The sequence below is a fragment of the Mizuhopecten yessoensis genome, unplaced genomic scaffold (assembly GCF_002113885.1).
Source record: "Mizuhopecten yessoensis strain PY_sf001 unplaced genomic scaffold, ASM211388v2 scaffold10533, whole genome shotgun sequence".
In the NCBI taxonomy this organism is placed as follows: Eukaryota; Metazoa; Mollusca; class Bivalvia; order Pectinida; family Pectinidae; genus Mizuhopecten; species Mizuhopecten yessoensis.
In genome coordinates this window covers 146,894-173,915 of record NW_018408594.1, presented here as the reverse complement: position 1 = coordinate 173,915, position 27,022 = coordinate 146,894, and the positions used below count along the sequence as shown (strand labels likewise).

Here is a 27,022-nt window from a genome sequence, read left to right as displayed (position 1 = left end):
CAGCGTGTTACAAAATGGAAAAATAAATCGAAACAAACAAAAACAGATAAGATTTTAGGTACTCCGCCTTTAGGCTGTTTACCAGTAATGATAATCGATGAAAACCAAACTTTATGATTACGACTGATGGTTTCTAATTTGCGCCCACAATTGTAATGGATAAAGGCTGGAAATATCTGCTGCTCTATATCGCCAGTCTTGTGGTTTGGTTTGTTTAGGATTTACGTCCTTGAAGCTGCTAAAGTAACATACTGACTGGGTCCACGGAGACGGAGCCATTTTATCGCTGAAATACCACAACCTGGACACGCGGCTATCGGACAGGGGCAAATACACCAATATACCGCCTCCATGATTACATAACACACCCGACCGCATGTTTTAAATGTTTAAATAACTAAAGCTGTTAAAGGGACATTAAGGCCAATAAACCAAATCAACATGGACACGAAGGAATGACACTCCACCCTGTCACATAATAAAAGACACACATTTAAAGTTAACGTCATATAGCGAGTAGTGAGAAACAATTTGAAGGACTGTGGTTTCCTTGGGAAAGAATTCACCACCTAGGGGGGAACGCTCAGCACCAATGTAAAAAACGATGTATTGAAGAATAAAGATTAAAGGAAAACTGAACATAAATCTTTAAAATAAATTGTACATAGACTTGGAGAAGTGGACGTAACCCTCCGCTGATTATCCTCAGACAGAACATAAATATGTTTAACGCTGTAGATATAACTCGGACAGTGGACGTAGTCTTCTGTTAATTATTCTCAGACTGAACATGAACCTCAAATGGTGTAAATAGACCTCAGACAGTGTACATAGACTTCGGACAGTAGACGTAACCCTTCGTTGATTATCCTCAGGCTGAACATAGACCCCGCACCGTGTACATAGACCTCAGACAGTGTACATAGACTTCGGACAGTAGACGTAACCCTCCGTTGATTATCCTCAGACTGAACATAGACCCCACACCGTGTACATAGACCTCAGACAGTGTACATAGACTTCGGACAGTAGACGTAACCCTCCGTTGATTATCCTCAGACTAAATATGAATCTCGGACCGCGTGCATAGATATCTGGCAGTGAACGTACATGTAACCCTCCGTTAAATATCATCAGACTGAACATAGACCCCAAACCGTGTACATAGACCTTGGGCAGTGGACGTAGCCCTCCGTAAATTATCCTCAGACTGAACATAAATATTTCATGTTATACATAGACGTCAGGCAGTCGACGTAACCCTCCGTTAATTGCCCTCAGACTGAACATAAACCTCGGACAGTGTACATAGACCTTGGGCAGTGGATGTAGCCCTCCGTAAATTATCCTCAGACTGAACATAAATCTTTCATGTTATACATAGACCTCGGGCAGTAGACGTAACCCTCCGCTAAGTGTCCTCAGACTGAACATAAATCTTTCATGTTATACATAGACCTCGGGCAGTAGACGTAACCCTCCGCTAAGTGTCCTTAGACTGAACATACATCTTTCATGTTATACATAGACCTCGGGCAGTAGACGTAACCCTCCGTTAAGTGTCCTCAGACTGAACATAAATCTTTCATGTTATACATAGACCGAACATAGACCCCCATACCGTGTACATAGACCTCTGGAAAGAGACGTAAGCCTCCGTTAAGTGTCCTCAGACTAAACATATATCCCAGTTCGTATACATACTCGGACTGAACATAAACCTCAGAGTGTGTACACAGTCCTTAGAGAGTGTACATGACACTACATGTATACCTTAGACTGGAAATATAAAGCTGTGACGTTTGTTTATTAATTTTTCATTTGTTCATCTGTTCGAAAAATATATCTAACCGTAGCCATTTTGAATAATCAAGCTGACATATGTCTTTAACTTTTTCGTCTGTTCGGTATCAGTTCCTTTGTCATATTTTTATTGACCATGTGTTGGCCTTAATTACCCCTTCTGTGTTGGTGGGCCGAAGTAAATATCCCTCCAACATTATACATGTCTTTTAGACAGTATAAATATCCTCAATATCTGAATAGACAATATCCAGAAAAACAATTATAATATTTATGTACATCCAATTAATTTGAAATTATATAAATAGTGTATAATTCATCAGTATACATAAAAACATTAAACTGACATAGAATATATAATATATAAATATATATTCATATTCCAGACTATGAATTTAGTCAATTAAGTAGTTTATACTGTAACCTCTATCAGTGTACAGTTAGGATGAGCGATCCATTTGTGTAAAAACACTGATGAGAACTATTGTACAGAAACTATAGACTACTCCACTCATGCACTTAGCAATCAATTCGACGTGGTATTCCAATATCAACCCTCCCCACGCACAGTAGCGCTATTGTTTATATACGTAGTAGCTAACCCGGAAACGGATTGTACGACGCACAGAACAGATTGTATTTCTTTTCTCCTCGCAGACGTAAACCGACCCACAAAGCCAACGGGGTACGTAAAGGAAGTGATACCCGACTGGAATGTTTACCTGAGCTCCACCTGTTCCTTTTCAAAGCGGTCTTTGTTATTTACAAGACGGCAGGTAGCTTCAACTGATTCGTAGAGTTTATATATCTCACAGTTACCGAGGCCGACTAAACGAGTTATGGGAGGGAGGCAGTCCTTCCCTATAGTATCCCTTCCCCGGGATAGGATAGTTATCGTCACTGGAGGAAACACAGGTAAGTTTGTCTTTAAAACGTAGATAGTTATAACTGTCTGCAACACACATGTCGAACCATCAAAACCTCACTTGATTACCAGACAATTATAACTAAATACCTAATTAATTATAACAATATTACTATTTAAACTAAACCGCTGTAGGTCGGGGCTTGTGAACAGAATTTACAGGCGGTTACCTACTGGATGATTTGAAAGAAAATCCCCTGGCAGAGTTATGGATAAAAAATGGTCTCTTGCCTCGCTACTCGAAAGCAACCAAATTTTGAAATCGATTTATTTTCGTCTCTTTTTTGAAATTATTGCATGCATGGCCGAGGGCAAGTTTCTCGAGTATTTCTGACATCTGTCCGTCTCCCATTTTGGCTGAAAAGACAAGCATACAGACTTTGAAACTACAACCACACAATTACAGCACAATGTATGATGAAGCTACACTATAATAAAGGTAGTCCGTCACCAAATATAATGATGTTGCCTCCAAATACAAGAGGCCCAGCTCACCTGGATATCTAAGCAATCATTGCAAAATATTCTCTAAATGAGATTCAAGGGAATAGGCCAGACCCCAAGGCCAATCCTTATAGCACATCTGTATTAGATTTTTCATGCCCAGCAATTTTATGTATGGTCATGGATTGGGGATCTCAACTGTTTCCAAGCTGTGACTCAGAAACTAGGTCCCTAGGATTGTGGCCAGACCCCATGATCAATTCTAATATCATGACTACATTTGTCTCTTTATGCCCATCATTTGTATTTATAGTTTTGGGGTGGANCCCTAATTAATTTTAACAACATTACTATTTACTATTTAAACTAAACCGCTGTAGATCGGGGCTTGTGAACAGAATTTACAGGGTGTTACCTACTGGATGATTTGAAAGAAAATCCCCTGGCAGAGTCAAGAAAAATGATTGTCTCTTGCCTCGCTACTCGAAGGCAACCAACTTTTGGAATCGATTTATTTTTGTCAAAATCGCTTTCGCTGTCTTTTGCCTTTCTTGGTTAGACATTGTTTGCATCTAGTGTTTATCGTTTGTTCAAACGAGTAGATTATTTTAGGATAAGTCCCCGGATAATGACAAGCAAATATACATAGATTGGTTTGGACAGCTCTCGGACCTTTGGTATGTGTCACCAATGTCCGTACGCTGTGACCGGGTGGGGGCTCCTAATACCTTGTCCAGGTTATGATCCTTAAACAACTGACACTTTTATGAGGCCTTTGTGTGCCCTCTCATATGTGAACAACGTCTTTATATGACCTTAGATTTTGTAATGACGTATGACCAGGAAGTCAGCAGTAGATTATTACTGAATTATCAATTAGTCATAGATTTATAAAACGATAATGTCTTGAAATTGATGCCTAATCATTTTCTTTTTAATTTTACAATAAAATATGTTTAAACTTAATTAAACACTGAATTTGTTTCTAAATTAACAGTTAAAAGTTAATATTAAATGTACTTTTATTGTTCAATGTACGTTATTTATTGTGTCGTATTTAGAAATTTCAACAAGTAAAATCATGATCATATGACAACGTTTGTGTTAAAGCCGTTACACCCCGTAAGAAACCTTACGCAAGAAAATAGTTAGTTTCCAAGGTTTTAAAGTACGCTTGTTGAATTGGAATAGATAGTCGCCCGAGTCGAAGGTCTTGTTTTATAGTCTTTATATTACACAGAACAAGCTAGGAAATGACGCCCTAAATGTTGACACAATCACTTGGTTCAATATATGTCATGGATCGTGATGCGAGGTTACACTATCAGGTATAGATGTTCATTGGTAATACTAAAGACCTAGAATTGTATTAAATGCAACATACATTAAATACCCTACTGAACTTCTCAGCATTGTTTGACAGTGAACACGTACCCTAAATCACGATACCGATAAGATGTACTTCTATTTTGGTCTACCCAATATAAATATATACAATTAAATAACTTTTATATCATTTTGATAACACTCTGTTCGTAAGTTCGACACGAATTCTTCCTGACGCCGAGCCCTAAACCCAAGTAAGTCACTAACAAAGACTTCGCAGATTTATGATAAGAATCCCCATGATATCGCCTGTTTCGGTCGTATACAAGAGATACTGGAGATGACACGGTTAGTTTACCCCAAAATACACGTTTGCATACTACATAATCCAAAGCAGCGTGATTCATTTCAGACTGCGGGTTCTATCTGATAACTGTTGTCAGGCACTTATAGTGTATTATTTGCCTCGTGAATTTATTCACTCTGGATTCTATTAAACCATGTGATCATATTTCACATTATACACACAGAGATAGTAATGGTTTGAACAAATTGAAAAAAAATAGATGATTCATTTTTTGTATTCCAAATTGTGTCTGATAACATTATTTTAGATATTTTAATGTATTATTAATAACATTTGTGTATGGTTTTATAGAAATTTGCAGCCAAATTTCACATTATCTGCACAATGGAGACAATTCACTTTTGTCTCCCCACTCGGCCGGACAATGATAAAAATGTCATTTTAATGGACGTCCGATTTCTATGTCGATTACAAAAATACATCCATTATAACAATACAAAGGCCCAAATGAGATGTAAATATACATTCTGTGTAACACATGTATCATGTCCTTCGCTGACTCATTGAAATGATAAAAGGTGAATGAGTTTTGTCCGGTTTTATCTTATTTGCTTGCTCAAGAACAGCAGTATATTAAAAGTATTACTGATACCTAGGACCGAACATGTCAACTATTTTAGTGATTAGTTTGGTTTTGTTATATTTTTTTTAATGTCCTTTTCTTAATTAAGGTCATTCAAAGACGTGCCACTATGTGTTTTATGTATGAGTGCGTGTGTGTATGTGTGCTGGATGAGGATATTTGATGTATTTGCCTCCTTGTGATAGCACGGATCTGATGCCAACCTTGGAGTGCAATCTCACTGCAACGTCATATCAACAGCTAAGGACATTAAAGGACACGTCTCCATGTGTGTTGCGTAGCATGCATGCGTGCCGGAGACGGGGTATGTTGGTGTACTTGCCTCCTTGTGATAGTGCGGATCCGATGTCGACTTTATAGTGCTATCACACTGAAATACCATGTCGAAGGCTCCTAGCACAGAATTTAGCCCGGTTACATTATACTGACAACGGGTGAACAAGTTGTCGGCATTCCCCTTAATACTGGGCTGATCAACAACTAACTAACTATCTATTATACACTTATGTAGTCGGGTCTCTGACCACCGGCTGTCGTGTTCGCTTATAAAATACCTCGATGTGTCAGTAAAGGAAACAGGTTCTGACTGAGGACGTGGTGTAATAAACATACTATGAATTCATGACAGGAATGCAATTTTGCATTTACAGTTTTAAACAAAATATTCAGCGACCTAAAAAATAAATATGCCATTATTAAGCAAGTAATGAAAACCGAATATCAGACTTATTTCAGACCGAGATAAATAATTGAAAACTTCTACTCAGGAAATGTTACAAAACAACGTCTTAAAATTATTACCAAACTATTCAAACAATACAAAACTACTTTGACAAATATAACAATAGTGTTTATTTGAGCGGAATCCAAATAATCGAAGCCCTTCAATTAGAAGAATATCTTATGTTCGAAATTTTCATATTTGTGAAACTAAAATTGATTTTGAAAATATTTACAATCATAAAACCACACTTCCTAGCTGTCGTATTCACGACTCGGATAAAACGTTCGTCTAGCATATGATACATTGCACATTACGTATAGATGAAAGGGTGGGGAGCTTCTACCCTGTGACCTTCTAAGGAAGCACACACTCGTATCGCTGTCGATAACAAATGACCTATTTACTCTTTTTAATAAGTGCAGGTATATATGTAAATATAAAGGTACAAAGGAGAATTAATCCTACCGATGAAGTTATGTAACTGGAATTGTGTGTCCTAGGCACAGTTGCTAAGCGTGAAATAGGTTGTCTCGACTTCAGCTAGACAGCAGGGGAGTGTTCTGCTAGCTCGGGATAAACACTGGTACAGCTAGGAAGGAACCCTGCGTCAATACGCAATGCATCGAGATTATAAACGGGCTTACCATCTGTTTCTACTCTAGTGAGAAAACAAACAAACGGTTTCCGATCAATCACCGATGTTACGTTCGACAACAGGCAGCACAGTTCGGTACTGAAGACCACTCAATTTGTTTTAATAGAATTATATGCAAAAATACTAAAAATGCTAATTCCCAGCCCTGATTGGAGGAGGAAACGTCATGTGACGAGTCTGTAAATATGTTACAGACCTCGTTCTATGAATAGAAAAGTGTTACAGACCGCTACTAAAAATAAGCCTAGGTAATTTCCCAGACAGTCTGTGATTCTGTTACCAATCACACTACTGAATTCAGCTACAAATTAATTGTTACAGACCTCTCTGAACTATGTGAATATTGATGATGTTGATTGTGCAAATAATATTTACTTGAAATTAAATATCACATGAATTGAATCTGAAATTAAATTTGTGTGCATGCTATTTAGTATTTGAAGTGCTTCACTCTGTGATTCCAAAATGGTCAATGCCATCCGTGTTTTTATGAGTTGAAAAATTATTAACCTCACTGTAAAATGCCATATAATAAAACAGTTGTGGACTTCAGTTTCGGTCTATCCCTGATTTACGGACCTTGTCTGAACAATATTCACCTCGGTTTTCGGCTTCTGTGAATATTGTTCAGACCAGGTCCGTAAATCAGGGATATACCTCACCTGAAGTCCATAATTGTAAAATATTGTAAAAAATCCATAGCAGTAGCAACACCAGGAAAGGGACTAGTCTTCGCCTGCATTGAAGGAATTAGACATTTACAAATATACACCCCTGTAACTAGACATGTATACAGCAAAGTACGTGCGGAGCGAAAACATTTGTATTATGTACCCGACTTTCTCTACACACTACTTTCATATAGTTTCGTCTTTGACATTTCACTTATACTGTATCAAATATAACACGCATTTGGAACTTGTTAACTAGTCTACAGCCTTAAACACAAACGAATACATAACCCACTCGTAAAAGGCGTCGTTATGTGGTCGTAGCTGTTGTTAAGTGGCCGTAGCTGTTGTTATGTGGCCGTCGCTGTCGTTATGTGGCCGTATCTGTTGTTATGTGGCCGTAGATGTCGTTATGTGGCCGTAGCTGTTGTTATGTGGCCGTAGCTGTTGTTATGTGGCCGTAAATGTCGTTATGTGGCCGTAGCTGTTGTTATGTGGCCGTAGCTGTTGTTATGTGGCCGCAGCTGTTGTTAGCTGTTGTTATGTGGCCGTAGCTGTTGTTATGTGGCCGTAGCTGTTGTTATGTGGCCGTAGCTGTCGTTATGTGGCCGTAGCTGTTGTTAGGTGGCCGTAGCTGTTGTTATGTGGCCGTAGATGTCGTTATGTGGCCGTAGCTGTTGTTATGTGGCCGTAGCTGTTGTTATGTGGCCGTAGCTGTTGTTATGTGGCCGTAGCTGTTGTTATGTGGCCGTAGCTGTTGTTATGTGGCCGTAGCTGTTGTTATGTGGCCGTAGCTGTTGTTATGTGGCCGTAGCTGTTGTTATGTGGCCGTAGCTGTTGTTATGTGGCCGTAGCTGTTGTTATGTGGCCGTAGCTGTTGTTATGTGGCCGTAGCTGTTGTTATGTGGCCGTAGCTGTTGTTATGTGGCCGTAGCTGTTGTTATGTGGCCGTAGCTGTTGTTATGTGGCCGTAGCTGTCGTTATGTGGCCGTAGCTGTTGTTAGCTGTTGTTATGTGGCCGTAGATGTCGTTATGTGGCCGTAGCTGTTGTTATGTGGCCGCAGCTGTTGTTAGCTGTTGTTATGTGGCCGTAGCTGTTGTTATGTGGCCGTAGCTGTCGTTATGTGGCCGCAGCTGTTGTTAGCTGTTGTTATGTGGCCTTAGATGTCGTTATGTGGCCTTAGCTGTTGTTATGTGGCCGTAGCTGTCGTTATGTGGCCGTAGCTGTCCTGTTGTTATGTGGCCGCAGCTGTTGTTATGTCGCCGTAGCTGTTGTTATGGGGCCGTAGCTGTCGTTATATGGCCGTAGCTGTTGTTATATGGCCGCAGCTGTTGTTAGCCGTTGTTATGTGGCCTTAGCTGTCGTTATGTGTCCGTAGCAGTTGTTATGTGGCCGTATCTGTCGTTATGTGGCCGCAGCTGTTGTTAGCTGTTGTTATGTGGCCATAGCTGTTGTTATGTGGCCGTAGCTGTCGTTATGTGGCCGCAGCTGTTGTTAGCTGTTGTTATGTGGCCTTAGATGTCGTTATGTGGCCGTAGCTGTTGTTATGTGGCCGTAGCTGTCGTTATGTGGCCGTAGCTGTCGTTATGTGGCCGCAGCTGTTGTAAGCTGTTGTTATGTGGCCGTAGATGTCGTTATGTGGCCGTAGCTGTTGTTATGTGGCCGTAGCTGTTGTTAGCTGTTGTTATGTGGCCGTAGTTGTTGTTATGTGGCCGTTGCTGTTGTTATGTGGCCGTAGATGTCGTTATGTGGCCGTAGCTGTTGTTATGTGACCGTAGCTGTTGTTAGCTGTTGTTATGTGGCCGTAGCTGTCGTTGTGTTGCCGTAGCTGTTGTTATGATGCTTCACATTGTAACACTAGACCAGTCGAAACTATGATACTATCTGTTCGTTTAATTCTTTTGAAATATCGAATGAAAATACATAGATAAAGGCACTTAGCACATGTTAGTCGAACATTCCGTCCATGTTGTAGATCGAAAGTTGCCATGTTTAAAAATACTGATCTATTTTGTATAAATAAGACAAGTAAAATATATTTCATTCTTAAAATAAAGTCGTCCTGTATCAGTGCATATACACCGTATGGATCATGCACAACATACATACTCGTAGAAATGGTGTACAGAAGCGTATTAAAATGCAATAAGACCGGATAACATATCGAACTCTCATAAATATATATAATGGACTGCGCTGCTCGATATATACTATACATGGTTTTTTTGTCGATGGGCGTTAAACATCTTTAATCACGTTATATATTCACACTGTTGCGGAAGTTTTGCGGAGGCAGCATTTTATTTTGGACCATATTGTTAAATACAGTAAAACAATGTAGCGCATGCACTTAAAACTCTAGAATACAAGTACTTGAGCTCTCTTGAGCGCTGGCGAACGCAGCAAACAGGTCAAAGCGGTAATGTTCACTTCTGCATTTAATGACACGATAATAACTAACACATCTACCAGAATCTGGGTTTATTCACAAGCCGGAAACCAATTACACATGATCAAAGAATACACACTGACACGACGATAGATATACCGAACATGGAAGTTTAGCCTACCAGCTGTTCGATAACAGGAGCCAGACATGACAATGATAAACTCAGTCCAGCGTCAGGTCTAATGCATTTGGCAAAGTTTGTATCCCGACGGCCCGGAAGGCGTTAGTCGACTGATTCCTGACGACTATGAAGAGATATGTCGGGGTTGTAAACAATTGTGTAAATAAGGTATATCTCATGGTAGTCTTTTATGAAACATAATCAACGATATTGTCGCATGTCGAAAAACCTAAATCCTGGTCGGTAAGGGTTTCTAATGTAGTATGAACTTAACATTCTTTATCACATTTTTCCCCTGACACTGTTCCTCAGAACAAGTGTCGATAAAAGTGCTACATTTGTTATTCGGTTTCAGTTATAAAAGACAGGTCGGCATAACTTGTGGGTTGTTTTGGTTTTATATTGTTCAAAGTCCTATTAATTATGGTGTCTTGCAAGACATGATTTCGTCTTCTGGATACAATGCGGTGATAACAATTGACCAGCAATGTTTTTTTGCAATTGAAGTCGAACCAAACTGTGCCCCTTTTACATTAATCGATCTACCATTTGACATCGTTTTACTTTTGTTTACACGCGGTCATATAGCACTGAGATCAGGACACTGATATACGACATCGTTGCTTGACTGTAAATATGCTCCTCTCGTTTAAGAGTAAAGTAAATATTTACCCGAAAAAACCCTAGACTCGTACCGTGACCGTGACAATGACCTCATGTGTAAGAAAACGCCGGCTACACCACCTAGTTAGTCACTCGTAAAAGATTCAATTCCAAATAATAGGTACTTATCAACAGTAAGCATCCACCCGGGTAAGGCCGAATACATAGTAAAGTCAGTACTTTATCATTTACTAATCTGAGCATCCAACTGATGACATGTGCTTGTTGTAAAGCATGATAATCCGAATCTTAAAACTCTTTTCCATAGAATCTTTGGTGAAACGTATGCTGATGTATTATTTTATACTCTGGAAAGAATGATACCAAATATTTTGCTATGAAGTGGTTTTTTAACATGTAAATATTTTAACGTCCTTAGTGTTAGTATGATATATTTCTTTTTCAACATATATTTGTATTGTAATTTGGAACCCTTAATGGCTTAAAATGTTGATGGGTAGAAAAACTAATCAAGACAAATCAAAGGTTGAAAGAAAGATAATTACATAAGGGATAGAGGCTGGACGCAATAGCCGAGTGGTTAAGGCGTGTGACCGTCTACCATCACTAGCCTTCCATCACTTGGACGCAGGTTCAAGGCATACGTGGGGCAGTTACCAGGTACTGTCCACAGGTGGGTGTTTTTTTCTCCGGGTACTCCGGTTAACCTCCACTACCAAAATCCTAAATCACCGTAGCTGTTAATAAGGATGTAAAGCAAACACAAACCAAACCAAAGATTGGGTCCGCGATGAAGGCGTTATTTAGAATTGTTTAAACTAATACCATATTAGGAAAATTGCATCATGAAGTGATCAATTCATTATCAACATTAGTTCTTCACGTCTGCATTTTAGACTATTCTACAGACGTCGTGTAAATACAACCCCTCATGTATTTATTCATGTTTGTGCATATTGTTATGATTATCCTCTGGTTTAATGTATAATGGTGATTGCAAACCTATTTTTGTTTCACAATTATAACTAATACTACTATCAGTATGTGGTAAAGCGTTTTAGAATAATTTTACAAACTATATAGGGCGCTATTTAAATGTTGTACATTATAAGTGTTATTACTAACCTCAGTAACGACATTTATATAACATGTAACAGATGACCAGACTTTATGAAGTTTGAATTTTATTAGCAAAGTCAAGTTTTTAACATACAGCATTTTCGAAAACAATAATACCTTCAAAATGAATAACCTATTATTTTATATTCTGCTTTCTGAGTGGTCGCTCTTAAACATAAAATTTGATTACGCAGTTTTTTTCTCTTTCTCTCTAAAAAATATAAGATTACAATTACACATCAAACATGTTTGAGTTTAAAGCGGAGATATCAACATAACATCGTACAACTTTCTGGATAGACTGTTTCGCGTATTCATGTAAAAGGCTGTGTGTATTTATTATCTATATACGGTAGGCCAGGTGCAGAACATAACCTTCCTTATCCCTCATCCTCTCTCTAGATTTGTATTTATTGACGTTTTTGATATCCTTCTATTTAATAATTTTCTAAAGTGCCCGTTATTGTGTTTGTACGCGAATCGACCTCATTTGGTATTTTGTATAAAGCGTTCTCTGTTATCACTTGGTCATTACTATCAGTTTTTTCGTTTTTATATATGGGGATGTAAAAAGGGCAAAGTTCATGTTAATAATGAAAATAATAACAAAGCAGGCGTTTAGCGTTAAATTCCAGTGGAGCTTTAGCACGATAGCTGTCAAGTGCATAAATACTGAAGAACGAATAATCCAACAAATCTATGAAATACTTTATAGCCGCTAATAATATGTTCAATCCTGTACAACTAACTAACCAACCAACCAACCATACGGGAGGCTTGACATCGCAATACAAGTTTGTGGTAGATAATTACATTTTCCCGAAAATTATTTATTTTATTCCACTTCCACTTATATCCATTTCAAGTTCAGCTATTGGCTATGAATGCCAGGCCCCGTGTCGACGTCATCATTCTTGTGATGAAAAATGGTAACATTGGATATCATTCGAAGAATAATTCGAGGTTCTTATATACCGCTATATCACAACCTAGTTCGTATCAAAGTTCACAAATTATTATCCGTGGTTATAGAGCCTTTGCATTCAGCCATTATCTTTCTCAACTCATTGGAGAGCATACCATCGGTGCTGTAATTACGGCGCTCACAGCTAGCATTAATCAATTCTAGCACTGCCCAACCACGTACTCATTTACAGCTGAGTAGACTAGAACAAGCGGAGTGAAGTATCTTGCTTAAAGATTCAACACCGTGCCGTGACTCGAACCCACAACCCTTCGATCACGAGCCCGGCGTTCTCACTGGACTACCCTGCCTCCCGAAGGAGGGCAGCTACTTTACAGCGTAATATCCAGATAACATTGTGTTTGTTATGTAATATCTTGTATACTATTTGTAGGTATCGGCTATCAAACGGCGAAATGGATAGCTATGATGGGGGCAACTGTGATTATTGCCTGTCGGTCCGAACATAAAGCCATCGGGGTAAGTAGGTTGTTGCATTTGAGAAAAACACGGGAATAAAAACTAAAATTAATGTATATAAACGTAAAGTTAGTAGCAACACACAGGAACAATTCACTAACTCCCCTAGGTATGGCCGGACTAGTGAAGTTAATAATTGATTAAAACTCTTATTGTTTCTTGTAGGCAATCCAGGATATGAATCAAGAGTTTCAAGATGAAAAACAGAAGGGAACCCTAGGCCTTGCTCATTACGACAAACTGTGTGTAGAGTTTATGAAGCTGGACTGTGCGTCACTTAAATCTGTGCAGGAATTTATAGAAGAATTCAAAGCGTCTGGAAGACAACTGCATGTACTATTATGTAACGCAGGGATTAATACCGTCAAAAAGAGTAAGTATTTCTGTGCTGGTGCGGGGGATTAAACACAATTACTAATAGGAGTAGGTCTATATAGGGAGATTAAAATTCAGTATATCGGATTTTGGCTGTCAACATATAATACTGAAATAAATAAACCAACGTTATCATTTTCACCGTTAAAGTTTTGAGTTTAAGTAAAACCCATCGTTACGTTGACTCTATGTGGTATTCATAATTTTCCAAATAAAATATTACAACAATGTATACCAGGAATATGAATGCTTGTGCCTAGATCACTAAAACCGTCAAGGAAAAATCATGGAATATATGTATCATGTGTACAGTCGCGTGTCACTTTTTCACAAGAAGTGAAGCGTCGTTACAAATTATATCATTTCTCTCTTTGTTTTTTAGCTTTAACGGAAGATGGAAATGAGCTGTTGTTTCAGGTACGTTGATTTTGTTTTTGTTTTCATGCGAACCTTTTTGTATGTGTGCTTTTTCGATAGCGCAGATCTGACGTCGATTATTTAGTTCTACCTCACTAAAATACCTTACCATAGACACTAAGCATGGCACAATATACTGCCAATGATAAACACCACTTGTTGCCACTACCCTAAATATTGAAAGATAGACATGAACTAATAATAACCATTTTAAGGACTCTGGTATGTCCCGGCCGTACTCACTGACTAGTTGTTGACGCTAACCCAGATTTAATCAGTCTTTAAAACTGTGATAATCTTAAAAAAGAGGAAACCGTTAAGATACCAATCTACATCGTGCCCCGTTGGATTTGGTGTTATGTGATTTAACATCATATCAACAGTCGATATCACTGCAGTGCTTGTTTCCATGTGTGTAATGCATGCGTGCACACACGTATGTATGCAGGAGGCAGTGATATTCACGATAACTCTTTTTACTATTTTTGTGTGCATAATAACAGTATGTACGGAAGGATATAGTAATAAAGCAAAAATCAAGAGATACGTCTTGGATTGAATTTTACAATATTCATGAACATGTTTTCCAAATGAGAATAACACAAAGACACATAATGTGCAGTGCAGGAAACTGTCTATAATGTTACACTCTTTACCGATATTAAATGATAATAAGTCTTCGAGTCGTCTTATCATGCTATTTATATATTACAAGGTAAACTACCTGAGTCACTTCTTGATTGCTGTGAGTCTACTCCCGGTGATGAGAATGTCTGGACGGGATTGTCGAATAGTGTTCCTGTCTAGTTTATGGTAAGATATTCCATTTTTGACCGGTTTATGGCTTTGACACAAACACATAATAGCGTTCTTCTTGTGACTACGCATAGGTCATACCTACATCACACACATTTACATTTTACATAAAGAAGACGAATCTTATTTGCGTGCATGTGATCAACCATTTACAGTCAAACACTTTATGATTGATTGCGCTGATTTCAAACAAATACGTGATAGATGTTAATGTAGCCACTAGGAAACGTTTATTTGATACAGTTTATGTCCAATTAATCTATGATTATTTACATTCATTTTATCTATATAATAAGATATGATATAGTTCATAACAATTTATTTGCTGTTGATACATTTTGACATCTTTTACACATTTTACCTTTTGTTCTTGATTTTCATATATTACATTGTTGTGAATGTCTTTTTTTGACATTGTTGTTTGGCCCGAAATGACTCAAAAAGACGATGGGCCGTTAAACAATACAAAACAAACTGTTTAGTGCTGTAAACGTAATTAAATACCTTCTGATATTCAGGGGTGTACTGGCAGATCACCTACCCCGATTTTGAAATGCACAAACATATAACACTGATGATGTCAACATAAAGACAACAAAAACGTGATTTGAGTTGTGACTAATCTTTAGAATTTTTTTTACCTATCTGTGATGATGTTTGGTATTATGATATATTAGACAGTTAAAGTGAATGGATTTTTATTCGGATGTACCAGTATGGTGGGAAAATAATATTAAAGTGACTGCATTACAATCGTATTGACAAAAATAGGTCGAATGGAAGCTAACATAAGTTATTCCGGCCGTGTATTGTGATCGGTTCAACTGACTATATCACCAACTGAGTTAGACACTATAACAAAGGCGATGACTTTGGTTTCCTGATTAGGAGTGCCGTTTCCCGCGGTAAGCCTTTGTCAAAACTGATTCGCTACTCCAGAGCTAGTTCCTAGGTATCAGGTTTTTTCTGTTGGTCTCTCGTGTCCTCGCTTCTTTTTGCTGTCTTATCGAAACGACTTTCAGGTAATATTCTGTCACTGTGTGTCGACGTCGTGAAAGCTTTTTCCTGAGTGTGGTGGTGATTGACGCTTGCTGTGGTATATTCCTTCTGAATTTTACTTTTGCCCTCTCCGTCTATTGCGTAACTAGAAGTACTGCAAATTATTACACAATATATTATTTAATTCAATGCATGATGCCATGTGTCTGTTAAGTGTGCAAAGCGTCCACTTAAGGTGTCAGTGTTATTTGGACGCGGGTAAGACACCTTCTTTCTATGTTCAAATGACGTCATAACTTTTAAGCTCTGACTAGCTCCAATACGATGAACAAAATGTCCAGCCGTGGTATTTCACTTGGCACTTCGCAGCCGTTCATTCCTAATACAATTAATGCTTTAGCGAAGTAGCTAGTCGAGAGAAGAACCAACACCGCACCTCTTCCCTGGTGTAGTCAATGGTAACGAGAGGTTTGCGAATATCAGTAATATTGCACGGTTTCTCTATCATAACAGGAACAATCCGACCTTGAAAAAGAACCGACGTATTAGGTACCCTCAAGAAACTCGTATAAACTAAACACAACAGGGATCACAAGGTTTATTGAAATTGATTCCGTGTTCAGAATACACATATAACATCATAAGGTAATTCGTTTTTGTTTTTTTTTCATTTCGCAGTCATTATTACATGATTTATATGACATACAAAATCGTATTTCGTTTCTGAGATATTGACTGATAATCAAGAAACCGAAAACTTAAACTACAGAGACGGGATATTTACGTATTTTTTTCAAAACAAGGTTATTTACCAACGTGCAGCAAAAAACATGTTGGACCCCCAATGTATGTTACACTCCAATAAACGTTCACAAAATGAAAAACAATCCTTCAATAACACACCGAGTGTCCAGGCGATGTCATTTCAGTGAGTCGCTCTTATCTGTGGACATTGTCTTTATTTTGCCGTAGCTGTTGAAAAATCCCTAAACAAATAAGTCAATCCTACTGGAAACAGGCGTTTAGGGAAATTGATTGAATATGCACTAGAGAAAAGTTTATGGTATCAGTTTACACCTTTCATCGTCGTCAATGCTGTCAGCCATGCCTCTCTCTGGTAGACACAGGTGTGCATGGTGTGGCGACTGCTCAAGTGTGTCGGATATTTGGTGGATCACTTTCATATCCTTCTCTGAATTTGAGTGACAAACGTAGGCCTCGTAACAGCGGTAGCTGTCTATAAAAACAGATCTTATGATCACTTTTAAGTAGGTATTACTTTATATAAAGAAGTAATTCCAACAGTGTGGACAAGTTATATATTTATATATATACAAATATCAAAACTAGGTCAGGAAGCCATTGTTGAAACTATATACACAACTTAGGATATCATGATTATATTATGTTCACAATATTTCACAAATCTATGATAGACAATGTGGGACTATAAGAATGGTAAATGAAAGAAATTAACCGAATTTAGTGTGGCGTGTACAGTATTTTAAAACACTTGCTGTACAACTTAACGATACACACGGTATGTAATGCAGACAAATGAATGAAAATGCTGTACGTATAGGGAATTTCACCTTGGTCTATTATGCTGATATTAATACAGTTTTGGCTCGTGACACATATCTATGGATGCTGGAATAAATACAGATTGGAATCATTAAGTAACGGTAAAGTTACCACCGCGCCAGTAGCGTATATCGGTTAACTTTGCGTTAGGCGCCGATGTAGTAGAACTTAAAACCGTACTCGAACATTTGTTTGTATTTAGAGACCTGCTTGATCTGTCAGTATGTCGTAAAAGGCGACTAACGGATATCGGGGAGTTCCGTCTGTTTTCTGTTCATGGGACACTGTAGACGCTAACATTGATTCGCTTCCTCTATTGTAACACCTGGGATCTATTGTCATTTTTCACCTCCTTACTATTTCGGTTCAGCGTTGTTTCCCGAGAAATCTGTCTTTATATGACACTGTCTGTTGCATAAACGTTAAACCCCCAAACAAACAACTTATATCATAAAATATCAAACAATGGTTTTATCACAATGGCATAAAAATACAATAATAAAACGAACGTATAATATACAGAGACGGACTCTTTGCGTCCTATATGAGGGCAGAGATTCAAGTTGTGTTCTTTGTGTTCCACATAAATAAGAAACAGAAACTCTTCTATTCTACCGTAGACAACAGCTGCCTCTAGGTGTTATATAGGTGAACATAATCTGGTCAAAAATACAACAAAGTCAATTTTCGCGCTGACAAATATGATATGTCATACTAAAGTCGTGTCAGTACCGGAAACGTAAACAGCGGGTACTCAGGATACGTAAAAATGGAAAAAAGGTTATGAACAGGAAAAACCGGCAAAAAATGAGTGACGGAGGATTGTATCCCGATAACTTGGGTGTATTACGTGTGTACCACACAGCATGTGACACCCGACCCTATGTCTTCTGTTACACCCGGAGTATTACGTGTGTACCACACACCAGGTGACACCCGTTCCTATGTCTTCCTTACACCCGGAGTATTACGTGTGTACCACACACCATGTGACCCCCGTTCCTATGTCTTCCGTTACTCCCGGAGTATTACGTGTGTCACACACAGCATGTCACACCCGTCGCTAAGTCTTCCGTTACCCCCGGAGTATTACGTGTGTCACACACAACATGTGCCATCTTCGTGATGTCTCCTGTTAAATCCAGTACCCTGTATAATTATGTGGGTCACGGAGGACCTAAGAACACAACGAACTGATATTTAGTGACAATAGGTACGGGTATCATTGTATCCCGATAAATTGGGTGTATTACGTGTGTACCACATAGCATGTGACACCCGACCCTATGTCTTCTGTTACACCCGGAGTATTACGTGTGTACCACACGCCAGGTGACACCCGTTCCTATGTCTTCCTTACCCCCGGAGTATTACGTGTGTACCACACACCAGGTGACACCCGTTCCTATGTCTTCCTTACACCCGGAGTATTACGTGTGTACCACACGCCAGGTGACACCCGTTCCTATGTCTTCCTTACACCCGGAGTATTACGTGTGTACCACATGCCATGTGACACCCGTTCCTATGTCTTCCGTTACTCCCGGAGTATTACGTGTGTCACACACAACATATCACACCCGTCCCTATGTCTTCCTTACACCCGGAGTATTACGCGTGTACCACACACCATGTTAAACCCGTTCCTATGTCTTCCGTTACACCCGGAGTATTAAGTGTGTCACACACAGCATGTCACACCCGTCGCTAAGTCTTCCGTTACACCCGGAGTATTACGTGTGTACCACACGCCAGGTGACACCCGTTCCTATGTCTTCCTTACACCCGGAGTATTACGTGTGTACCACATGCCATGTGACACCCGTTCCTATGTCTTCCGTTACTCCCGGAGTATTACGTGTGTCACACACAACATGTGCCATCTTCGTGATGTCTCCTGTTAAATCCAGTACCCTGTATAATTATGTGGGTCACGGAGGACCTAAGAACACAACGAACTGATATTTAGTGACAATAGGTACGGGTATCATTGTATCCCGATAAATTGGGTGTATTACGTGTGTACCACATAGCATGTGACACCCGACCCTATGTCTTCCGTTACACCCGGAGTATTAAGTGTGTCACACACAGCATGTCACACCCGTCCCTAAGTCTTCCGTTACACCCGGAGTATTACGTGTGTACCACACACCAGGTGACACCCGTTCCTATGTCTTCCTTACCCCCGGAGTATTACGTGTGTACCACACACCATGTGACCCCCGTTCCTATGTCTTCCGTTACTCCCGGAGTATTACGTGTGTCACACACAGCATGTCACACCCGTCGCTAAGACTTCCGTTACACCCGGAGTATTACGTGTGTCACACACAACATGTCACACCGTCCCTATGTCTTCCGTTACACCCGGAGTTTTACGTGTGTCACACACAGCATGTGCCATCTTCGTGATGTCTCCTGTTAAATCCAGTACCCTGTATAATTATGTGGGTCACGGAGGACCTAAGAACACAACGAACTGATATTTAGTGACAATAGGTACGGATATCGGAGTTCAAGCAATTGGCACTCGGATTATTTGTATGATTTAACTTTGGGTTTAGTTATATAACGAACAAGATAGTAACGTGAGTTGCGGTAGAAACACACAAAGCGAAATGTATTTGTTGATGCATACTCCTAATTTTATCAATTCCTGTAGTTATGCTTTAAAATATATCCTTACTGACATGTATTGATGTTAAACCACTCCGCCGGCAAAGTGTAAATGACTGTATATAATAAACCTCGCAGACTGTGCCTCCTAGGTCGGTAACTCGATTAGACACGGTCTGTGATTCCTTAATAACAGACGCTGTATATTCTGACATTAGTAGTATTTGTTTACAACGTTGAACGCAGTTGCTCATGGCGGTATTGATAGACAAGATACAAGAAGTTGGTATTATCTTCCGTTTTCCCGTCAGCCATGGTTGTGGTGATACCCGTAACAAGGTAGAATCACAGTTCAGCAGGAAAACAGGGTTGCACACCTCAATCTACAGAATGAATACGGAACTCCTCACCGAAATTATATATACAAAAGTTATTCAGGAAGTAACATATTGGGAATTCCCAGTATCACTCTACAGTGTCCAGCAATAGGACAGTTCTGCGAGGAAGTTCATTGGCTGCGTGCTATAAATAGTTCAGTGTTTGTTGTATATGGAGTGACGACTTTTGGAACAGTAAACATGTTTTTTTTTACTTTCTTCTTGTGTGACTAGGTGATATCGGTTTATTTTTATCATTTACTCTGTTTTACCTATATCTACTTTCGATTCGTCTCTGTGTGTTCAATACGAGTTTCCTTTAATTTGCAACGACTTTTACTTCCTGTTGTCTTCCTGTATCCTACTTTAATTAAGCTCGCTGAGAACAAATTCACATGGATTATAATTAGCCGTAATTTCTCTCGCAAAGTGTTTCAACATTATAGTTTTATTGTTTTAAAATTTGAATGTAAATATGCACATTTGCATCTGGTATGTATGTAATACATTTCAGTCAGCATAGGTCATGATCAGGCAGAAAAATACCTGATAATATATGAATAAGGGTCCATCTTTCACAAATATTATATATATATATAAACTTCATATGTTGTAAGGTTTGGTGTACAATGTACCCCGACAAGGGGTGCGTGACTGGTTCATTGTTAAGTTAACCTATAACCCACTGTACCTGGTGATGTGGTGTGGGTGTATTTATAAACCGTGTAGTACGTATTACGGGTATCTTTATCCAAGTATGCGTCACCGACATAATTACAATAGAAGATGTGGAATCGGAAACCTTAACAAAGAATTTTTGACTGATGTATGATATCTAATATATAACAGGATATCCTAGAATGCGTCACTTAAACGATTACAATAGACGATGAGGGATAGGAAACCTTGACAATGTATTGTTGACCGATGTATAACATAAAGTATATGACAGGGTATTCCAATATTCGTCAATTAACTAATTACAAGAGAAGATGTGGGATTTGAAACCGTGACGATGTAATGTTGACCGATGTATGATATAAAGGATATGACAGGGTATCCCAATATTGGTCAATTAACTAATTACAATAGAAGATGTGGGATTTGAAACCTTGACGAAGTAATGTTGACCGATATATAACATAAAATATATGCCAAGGTATCCCAATATTCGGCAATTAACTAATTACAATAGAAGATGATGGAGTTGAAACCTTGACAACGTATTGTTGACCGATGTATAACATAAAGTATATGATAGGGTATCCCAATATTCGTCAATTCACTAATTACAATAGAAGATGTGGGATTTGAAACCTTGACGAAGTAATGTTGACCGATATATAACATAAAATATATGCCAAGGTATCCCAATATTCGGCAATTAACTAATTACAATAGAAGATGATGGAGTTGAAACCTTGACAACGTATTGTTGACCGATGTATAGTATAAAGTATATGACAGGGTACCCAATATTCGTCAATTAACTAATTACAAGAGAAGATGTGGGATTTGAAACCTTGACGATGTAATGTTGACCGATGTATGATATAAAGGATATGACAGGGTATCCCAATATTGGTCAATTAACTAATTACAATAGAATATGTGGGATAGGAAACCTTGACAATGTAATGTTGACCGATGTATAACATAAAGTATAGGACAGGGTATCCCAATATTCGTTACTTAATTAATTACAATAGAAGATGTGGGATTTGAAACCGTGACGATGTAATGTTGACCGATGTATAACATAAAGTATAGGACAGGGTATCCCAATATTCGTTAATTAATTAATTACAATAGAAGATGTGGGATAGGAAACCTTGACAATGTATTGTTGACCGATGTATAATATACAGTATATGACAGGGTATCCCAATATTCGTCAATTAACTAATTACAATAGAAGATGTGGGATAGGAAACCTTGACGATGAGTTGTTGATCGATTTATTAAAATTGTGTTTTAGGAGTGTTACTGCACTCAGACTAACTATTAATCCCTTCCATATGATGAAAACCTTTCGTTACAGAAACAATATCTCTATAAAACTTCTGAGTATTTGAAACATTTGCCAACACATACTGACTTACTCTATTTTCCAATAAATATAGTATTATCAAGATATTGATGGTGTATTATACAGGTACAAGTCTGGAAAATTTGATATAAAGAAAATAAATGCCGAGCAGGAAACATCGGACACATACAAGAGTGACTACTACTACCAGAAGAGTAAACTATATCTGGTAACAAAGACTAGTATACATGTGCTAACAATTGTTTAATTTATGTAACTTGAAGGCATAAGACTTTATTTCAAATATTCCGATCTACGTTTTGATATAATTGATTTATTTGCAGTACAGGGTGTGCTTTAATCATTATTAAATTGGTTTTTCCTTCATTTTAAATTTCAACTAGTTTCTGTAAATCGAATGGTGGATCCGATGCTATATTGATATTTGATTATGCTAGTTCAGAAATCATTGAATATTATTCTGATATTCATCTTTTTATTTTATAAAACTTCTTTTTTCTATTCTTTTAAATAAGCCCTATGGTAAAATTCGCTGTTACATACTGATATTATTTCAATTGCTACATGTAGCATAGCCTACGCCCGTCCATACTAACGTTAACGATATTTTTATCAATTATTACAGATAATGCTGATGTACAAGATGAACAGAATATTAAACCAGACTGACGTAACAGTCACGTGTGTACATCCGGGTATTGTACGAACCAATATGATGGAAGAATTCCAGCAACAGGCCTCGTTTTTATACAGGGGAGCGATATCCTGTGCTAATTGTCTAGGTATGTGCCAGTTAGGAAGTAGATACATTTAATCGGTTTGACTTATTATTGTGAACTCGAGAAAAAAATTCTATAATAACATTACAGGTCTTAAATCTCTTTTCGAGAACATAACTGTCTCTTCAATTTTCGGCTATCTGAAAGCTGTTGGTCTTTTTAATAACATTTGAGTCACCATAGCCACTTTCAATATTCAAATTGTCGTTTGTGTTTTACTTTTAAGTTTGTTTGATGTTTTCACTTTATATTTGTTTTTGTCGACCACTTGTTGGACCTAATGACATATTCTGTGATGATGGGCCCGTTAAGCTTATCAATACTGTTAAAGTATTGATCGTGATATACTTCAGCAGCATGTCTTAGAACTTGGTGTCTGACACAATTTAGTTGATACAATCGCAGAAGTTTTGAATTATAACGTATCCATGTTGTACAGTAAGACATTTTTCGTGGCAAATATTCATTTCTGTGGGTTGTTTGTTAGTGAACATTGCATATCATGGTTCGCTATGGTGTGTCATCTGTTACTCTCGTTGCCGTTTTGGTAAGCTTTGTGTACTGATTTTGGTGTCTTTTTGTTTTCTGTATTACCTTCCCGTATTATTCAAACTAGATATTAGAGAGGTTACCCCAGTATAATATCAATGGACTAGATATTAGAGAGGTTACCCCAGTATAATATCAATGGACTAGATATTAGAGAGGTTATCCCGGTATAATATCAATGGACCTGATATTAGAGAAGTTACCCCAGTTTAATATCAATGGACTAGATATTAGAGAGGTTATCCCGGTATAATATCAATGGACTAAATATTAGAGAGATTATCCCGGTATAATATCAATGGACCTGAAATAAGAGAGGTTACCCCAGTTTAATATCAATGGACTTGATATTAGAGAGGTTACGCAAGTATAATATCAATGGACTAGATATTAGAGAGGTTATCCCGGTGTAATATCAATGGACCTGATATTAGAGAGGTTACCCCAGTTTAATATCAATGGACTAGATATTAGAGAGGTTATCCCGGTATAATATCAATGGACTAGATATTAGAGAGGTTATTCCGGTATAATATCAATGGACTAGATATTAGAGAGGCTAACCCAGTTTAATATCAATGAACTTTATACTAGAGAGATTAACCCAGTATAATATCACTGGACTTGATATTAGAGAGGTTAACCCAGTATAATATCACTGGACTTTATGTAAGAGAGGTTAACCCAGTATAATATCAATGGACTTGATATTAGCTGAGTTTATGGCATTGTTTGTTGTTTGAACAGGATTATCGACGTCCGTAGAACAGGGGGCCTGGACGTCTATTAATACAGTAGTGAACCCAGAACTGACCGGTGTCCGAGATGTCTACTTCAACAATTCAAAACCAGAGACCATCAGATCGCACGCAAGGTATATAACCAAAACATACAATGTCTACACCAATCTTGTAAACACATTATTAGTATTTCTCCTATAAAAAGTTCTGTTAGATGTAAGATGTGAATGTTATCCTTTACAATGACTAAAGAGGTCTCAGTTATTTGTGCATACCATCTACCCTGCCATTTTTTATATCTGCTTAGACTATCGCAATAATCTGTAAGTAAGCTTGTGTTTGTTCCCTTATTACAACCCACCAAATTATGTAACTTGTATGTCTATATAGAGTTTTTGTTCCAATGCACGCCATGTCGTGATGTTATCTAGTAGATCCCGTTCCCTGCGTGCGACTTTGGTATCATCAGTTGAAAATGTAACTGACTTCAGCTTATGGTGGAGGAAATATGTGTTTGCAATCATGGCGGAGTAAAACAGTGTTTGTACTGAGCAACGTTGGTTTTATGCATCTGATACGTCGTGTGCATATTCCATAAGTTTACTTTATTCTTTGTTAAGTCCATTAGTTGGATAATGGGGAAATGTGCCATAACTACTCTAATGCATCTCGAGTGACCTCCCTTTGATTGCTATCTAAAGCATTTTAGTGTACAGGTATTATATAGATTTATCTGTGGTTCGTTGTAGGTAAAGAGTTAAACATCCAATCAACAACCACGTACCTCCATATGTATAGTGTATGTGTGCCGGAGGCAGGGTATGTTAATGAAGTTGCCTTTTTGTGATAATTGGGATCTGATGTCGACTGTATCACCCCTTAGTGACAGGTGTATATTTTATGAAGTACATTGATATTTTATATCATCCGGTAAATTTCGTACATTTATCTCATTTTTACGATTTGTTCACATCGGATGGTGTGATTGGTTGTATATCATGAGATAACGGAGCAGAGCAAAGTATAACTAGGTCACTGTTACTTTAGCCTTTGGTACGTTAGTCGGTAATTATGTCCTTCAGATGTAATACTTTGTACACCAGCATCAAGTAAGGTTTTTGCTTATTCCATGGACAAGTTATGATGTGGGAATCATGATACCTTTTCATATGTTTTGGCGTTTTTCCAGTTAATAATAACTGCACAATTCATAATATCATTAATCTTTTGAGAAATGTGGTTTTTATTTCGACATTGAGTTTTACTGTTGTGTGTTGACTCTATGGTATGCATTATTTCCACTTTTTCTAAAAGATCTTTTACATGTTTAGACATTTAAAATTTTTTTTTTTTCATTTCTATATATCAGGGTAAAAGAAGACCAGGAATCACTATGGCAGTTTTCACTAGACCGGGTGAAATATCATCTACCAGAAGACATTCTTCAGGACCTTATAACGAAATGATGTTTAGGATGTAATTGTCCTCTCATTGCATCTATTGACATGAGATAGCTTTAATATACCTTGATGTTCTGAAATTTTATAAATATGCGACAATTTCTATATGTCAGTGTGATTCTGATATCCACTGGTCTTTAAAAGTCGCTATCAGATCTGCGGTATCGCAGAAATAAAAATGAAGGACCAAACCCTGCCTCCAGCACTCAGACAGATAGCTAGACATATATAACACACATTAAGAAATGCCCTGATATGATGTTAGGTGTTAAAAGGAGGTTAAGTAAAATAAAACCAACAACTAAATCACCTTTAGATCCAAGGTTTATATTTACACAATCGGGCATATTAGCGAAACCGCATCATCATCGCCAAGATCGAAATCAAAGTGTATACATACAGAACACAACTAAATGAACTGGAAGAATCCAGGATTCCTTGCTACATGTTACATTTCCTTACTAAGGAGACAACGAAAGGGACGGAGAGGATCCGGGATTCCTCACTGCATTTTACATTATTATCCCCCGCTTTCACCGAAACGGGGAATATTAATTTGGGTTTGTCTGTCTGTCTGTCTGTCTGTCTGTCTCTGTCTGTCTGTCACGCTTCGTTTCCGTGCAATAACTGCAACAAATGTTAACCGATTTTCGTCAAACTTAGTCACAGGGTTAAATGCCTTAAGGGCTCGGCTAAATTCGTTGACCACTTTCAGCGGATTTCATTTGGCGGAGTAACGGCCGCTTGAATAACGAAAAATGTCATTATCAGTTGCGTTTCGTTTCCGTGCAATAACTACAACAAATGTAAATCGATTTTCTTCAAACTTGGTCACATGGTTAAATGTCTAAAGGGCTCGACCAGGTTTAATGACCACTGACAGCGGACTCCATTTGGCGGAGTTATGGCCCCTTGAATAACGAAAAACGTCATTATCTTCCGTTTCTGTTTATTAACTCGCGCAAATAGTATATGATTGTCTTCAAACTTAGTAACAGGGT

The 27,022-nt window shown here is 38.1% G+C and overlaps 1 protein-coding gene across 1 annotated transcript; it reads left to right on the top strand.

The window, feature by feature from the left end:
- Positions 1-2,402: 2,402 nt before the first annotated feature.
- Positions 2,403-26,607, top strand: LOC110461015 (WW domain-containing oxidoreductase-like). The gene is made up of 9 exons (XM_021514282.1): positions 2,403-2,718; positions 13,171-13,256; positions 13,422-13,629; positions 14,014-14,048; positions 14,764-14,861; positions 22,599-22,701; positions 23,119-23,275; positions 24,569-24,695; positions 25,931-26,607. The coding sequence occupies exons 1-9, from the start codon at positions 2,643-2,645 to the stop codon at positions 26,025-26,027; spliced, it is 987 nt and encodes a 328-aa protein (XP_021369957.1). The 5' UTR covers positions 2,403-2,642; the 3' UTR covers positions 26,028-26,607.
- Positions 26,608-27,022: the final 415 nt, after the last annotated feature.

What these genes read in the sequence shown, in the direction of transcription:
- LOC110461015 (XM_021514282.1), top strand. Translation starts at nt 2,643, where the DNA reads ATGGGAGGGAGGCAGTCCTTCCCTATAGTATCCCTTCCCCGGGATAGG. An exon ending in CCGAACATAAAGCCATCGGG is followed by an intron (nt 13,257 to 13,421) that starts GTAAGTAGGTTG and finishes TGTTTCTTGTAG; the next exon opens with GCAATCCAGGATATGAATCA. An exon ending in GATTAATACCGTCAAAAAGA is followed by an intron (nt 13,630 to 14,013) that starts GTAAGTATTTCT and finishes TTTGTTTTTTAG; the next exon opens with CTTTAACGGAAGATGGAAAT.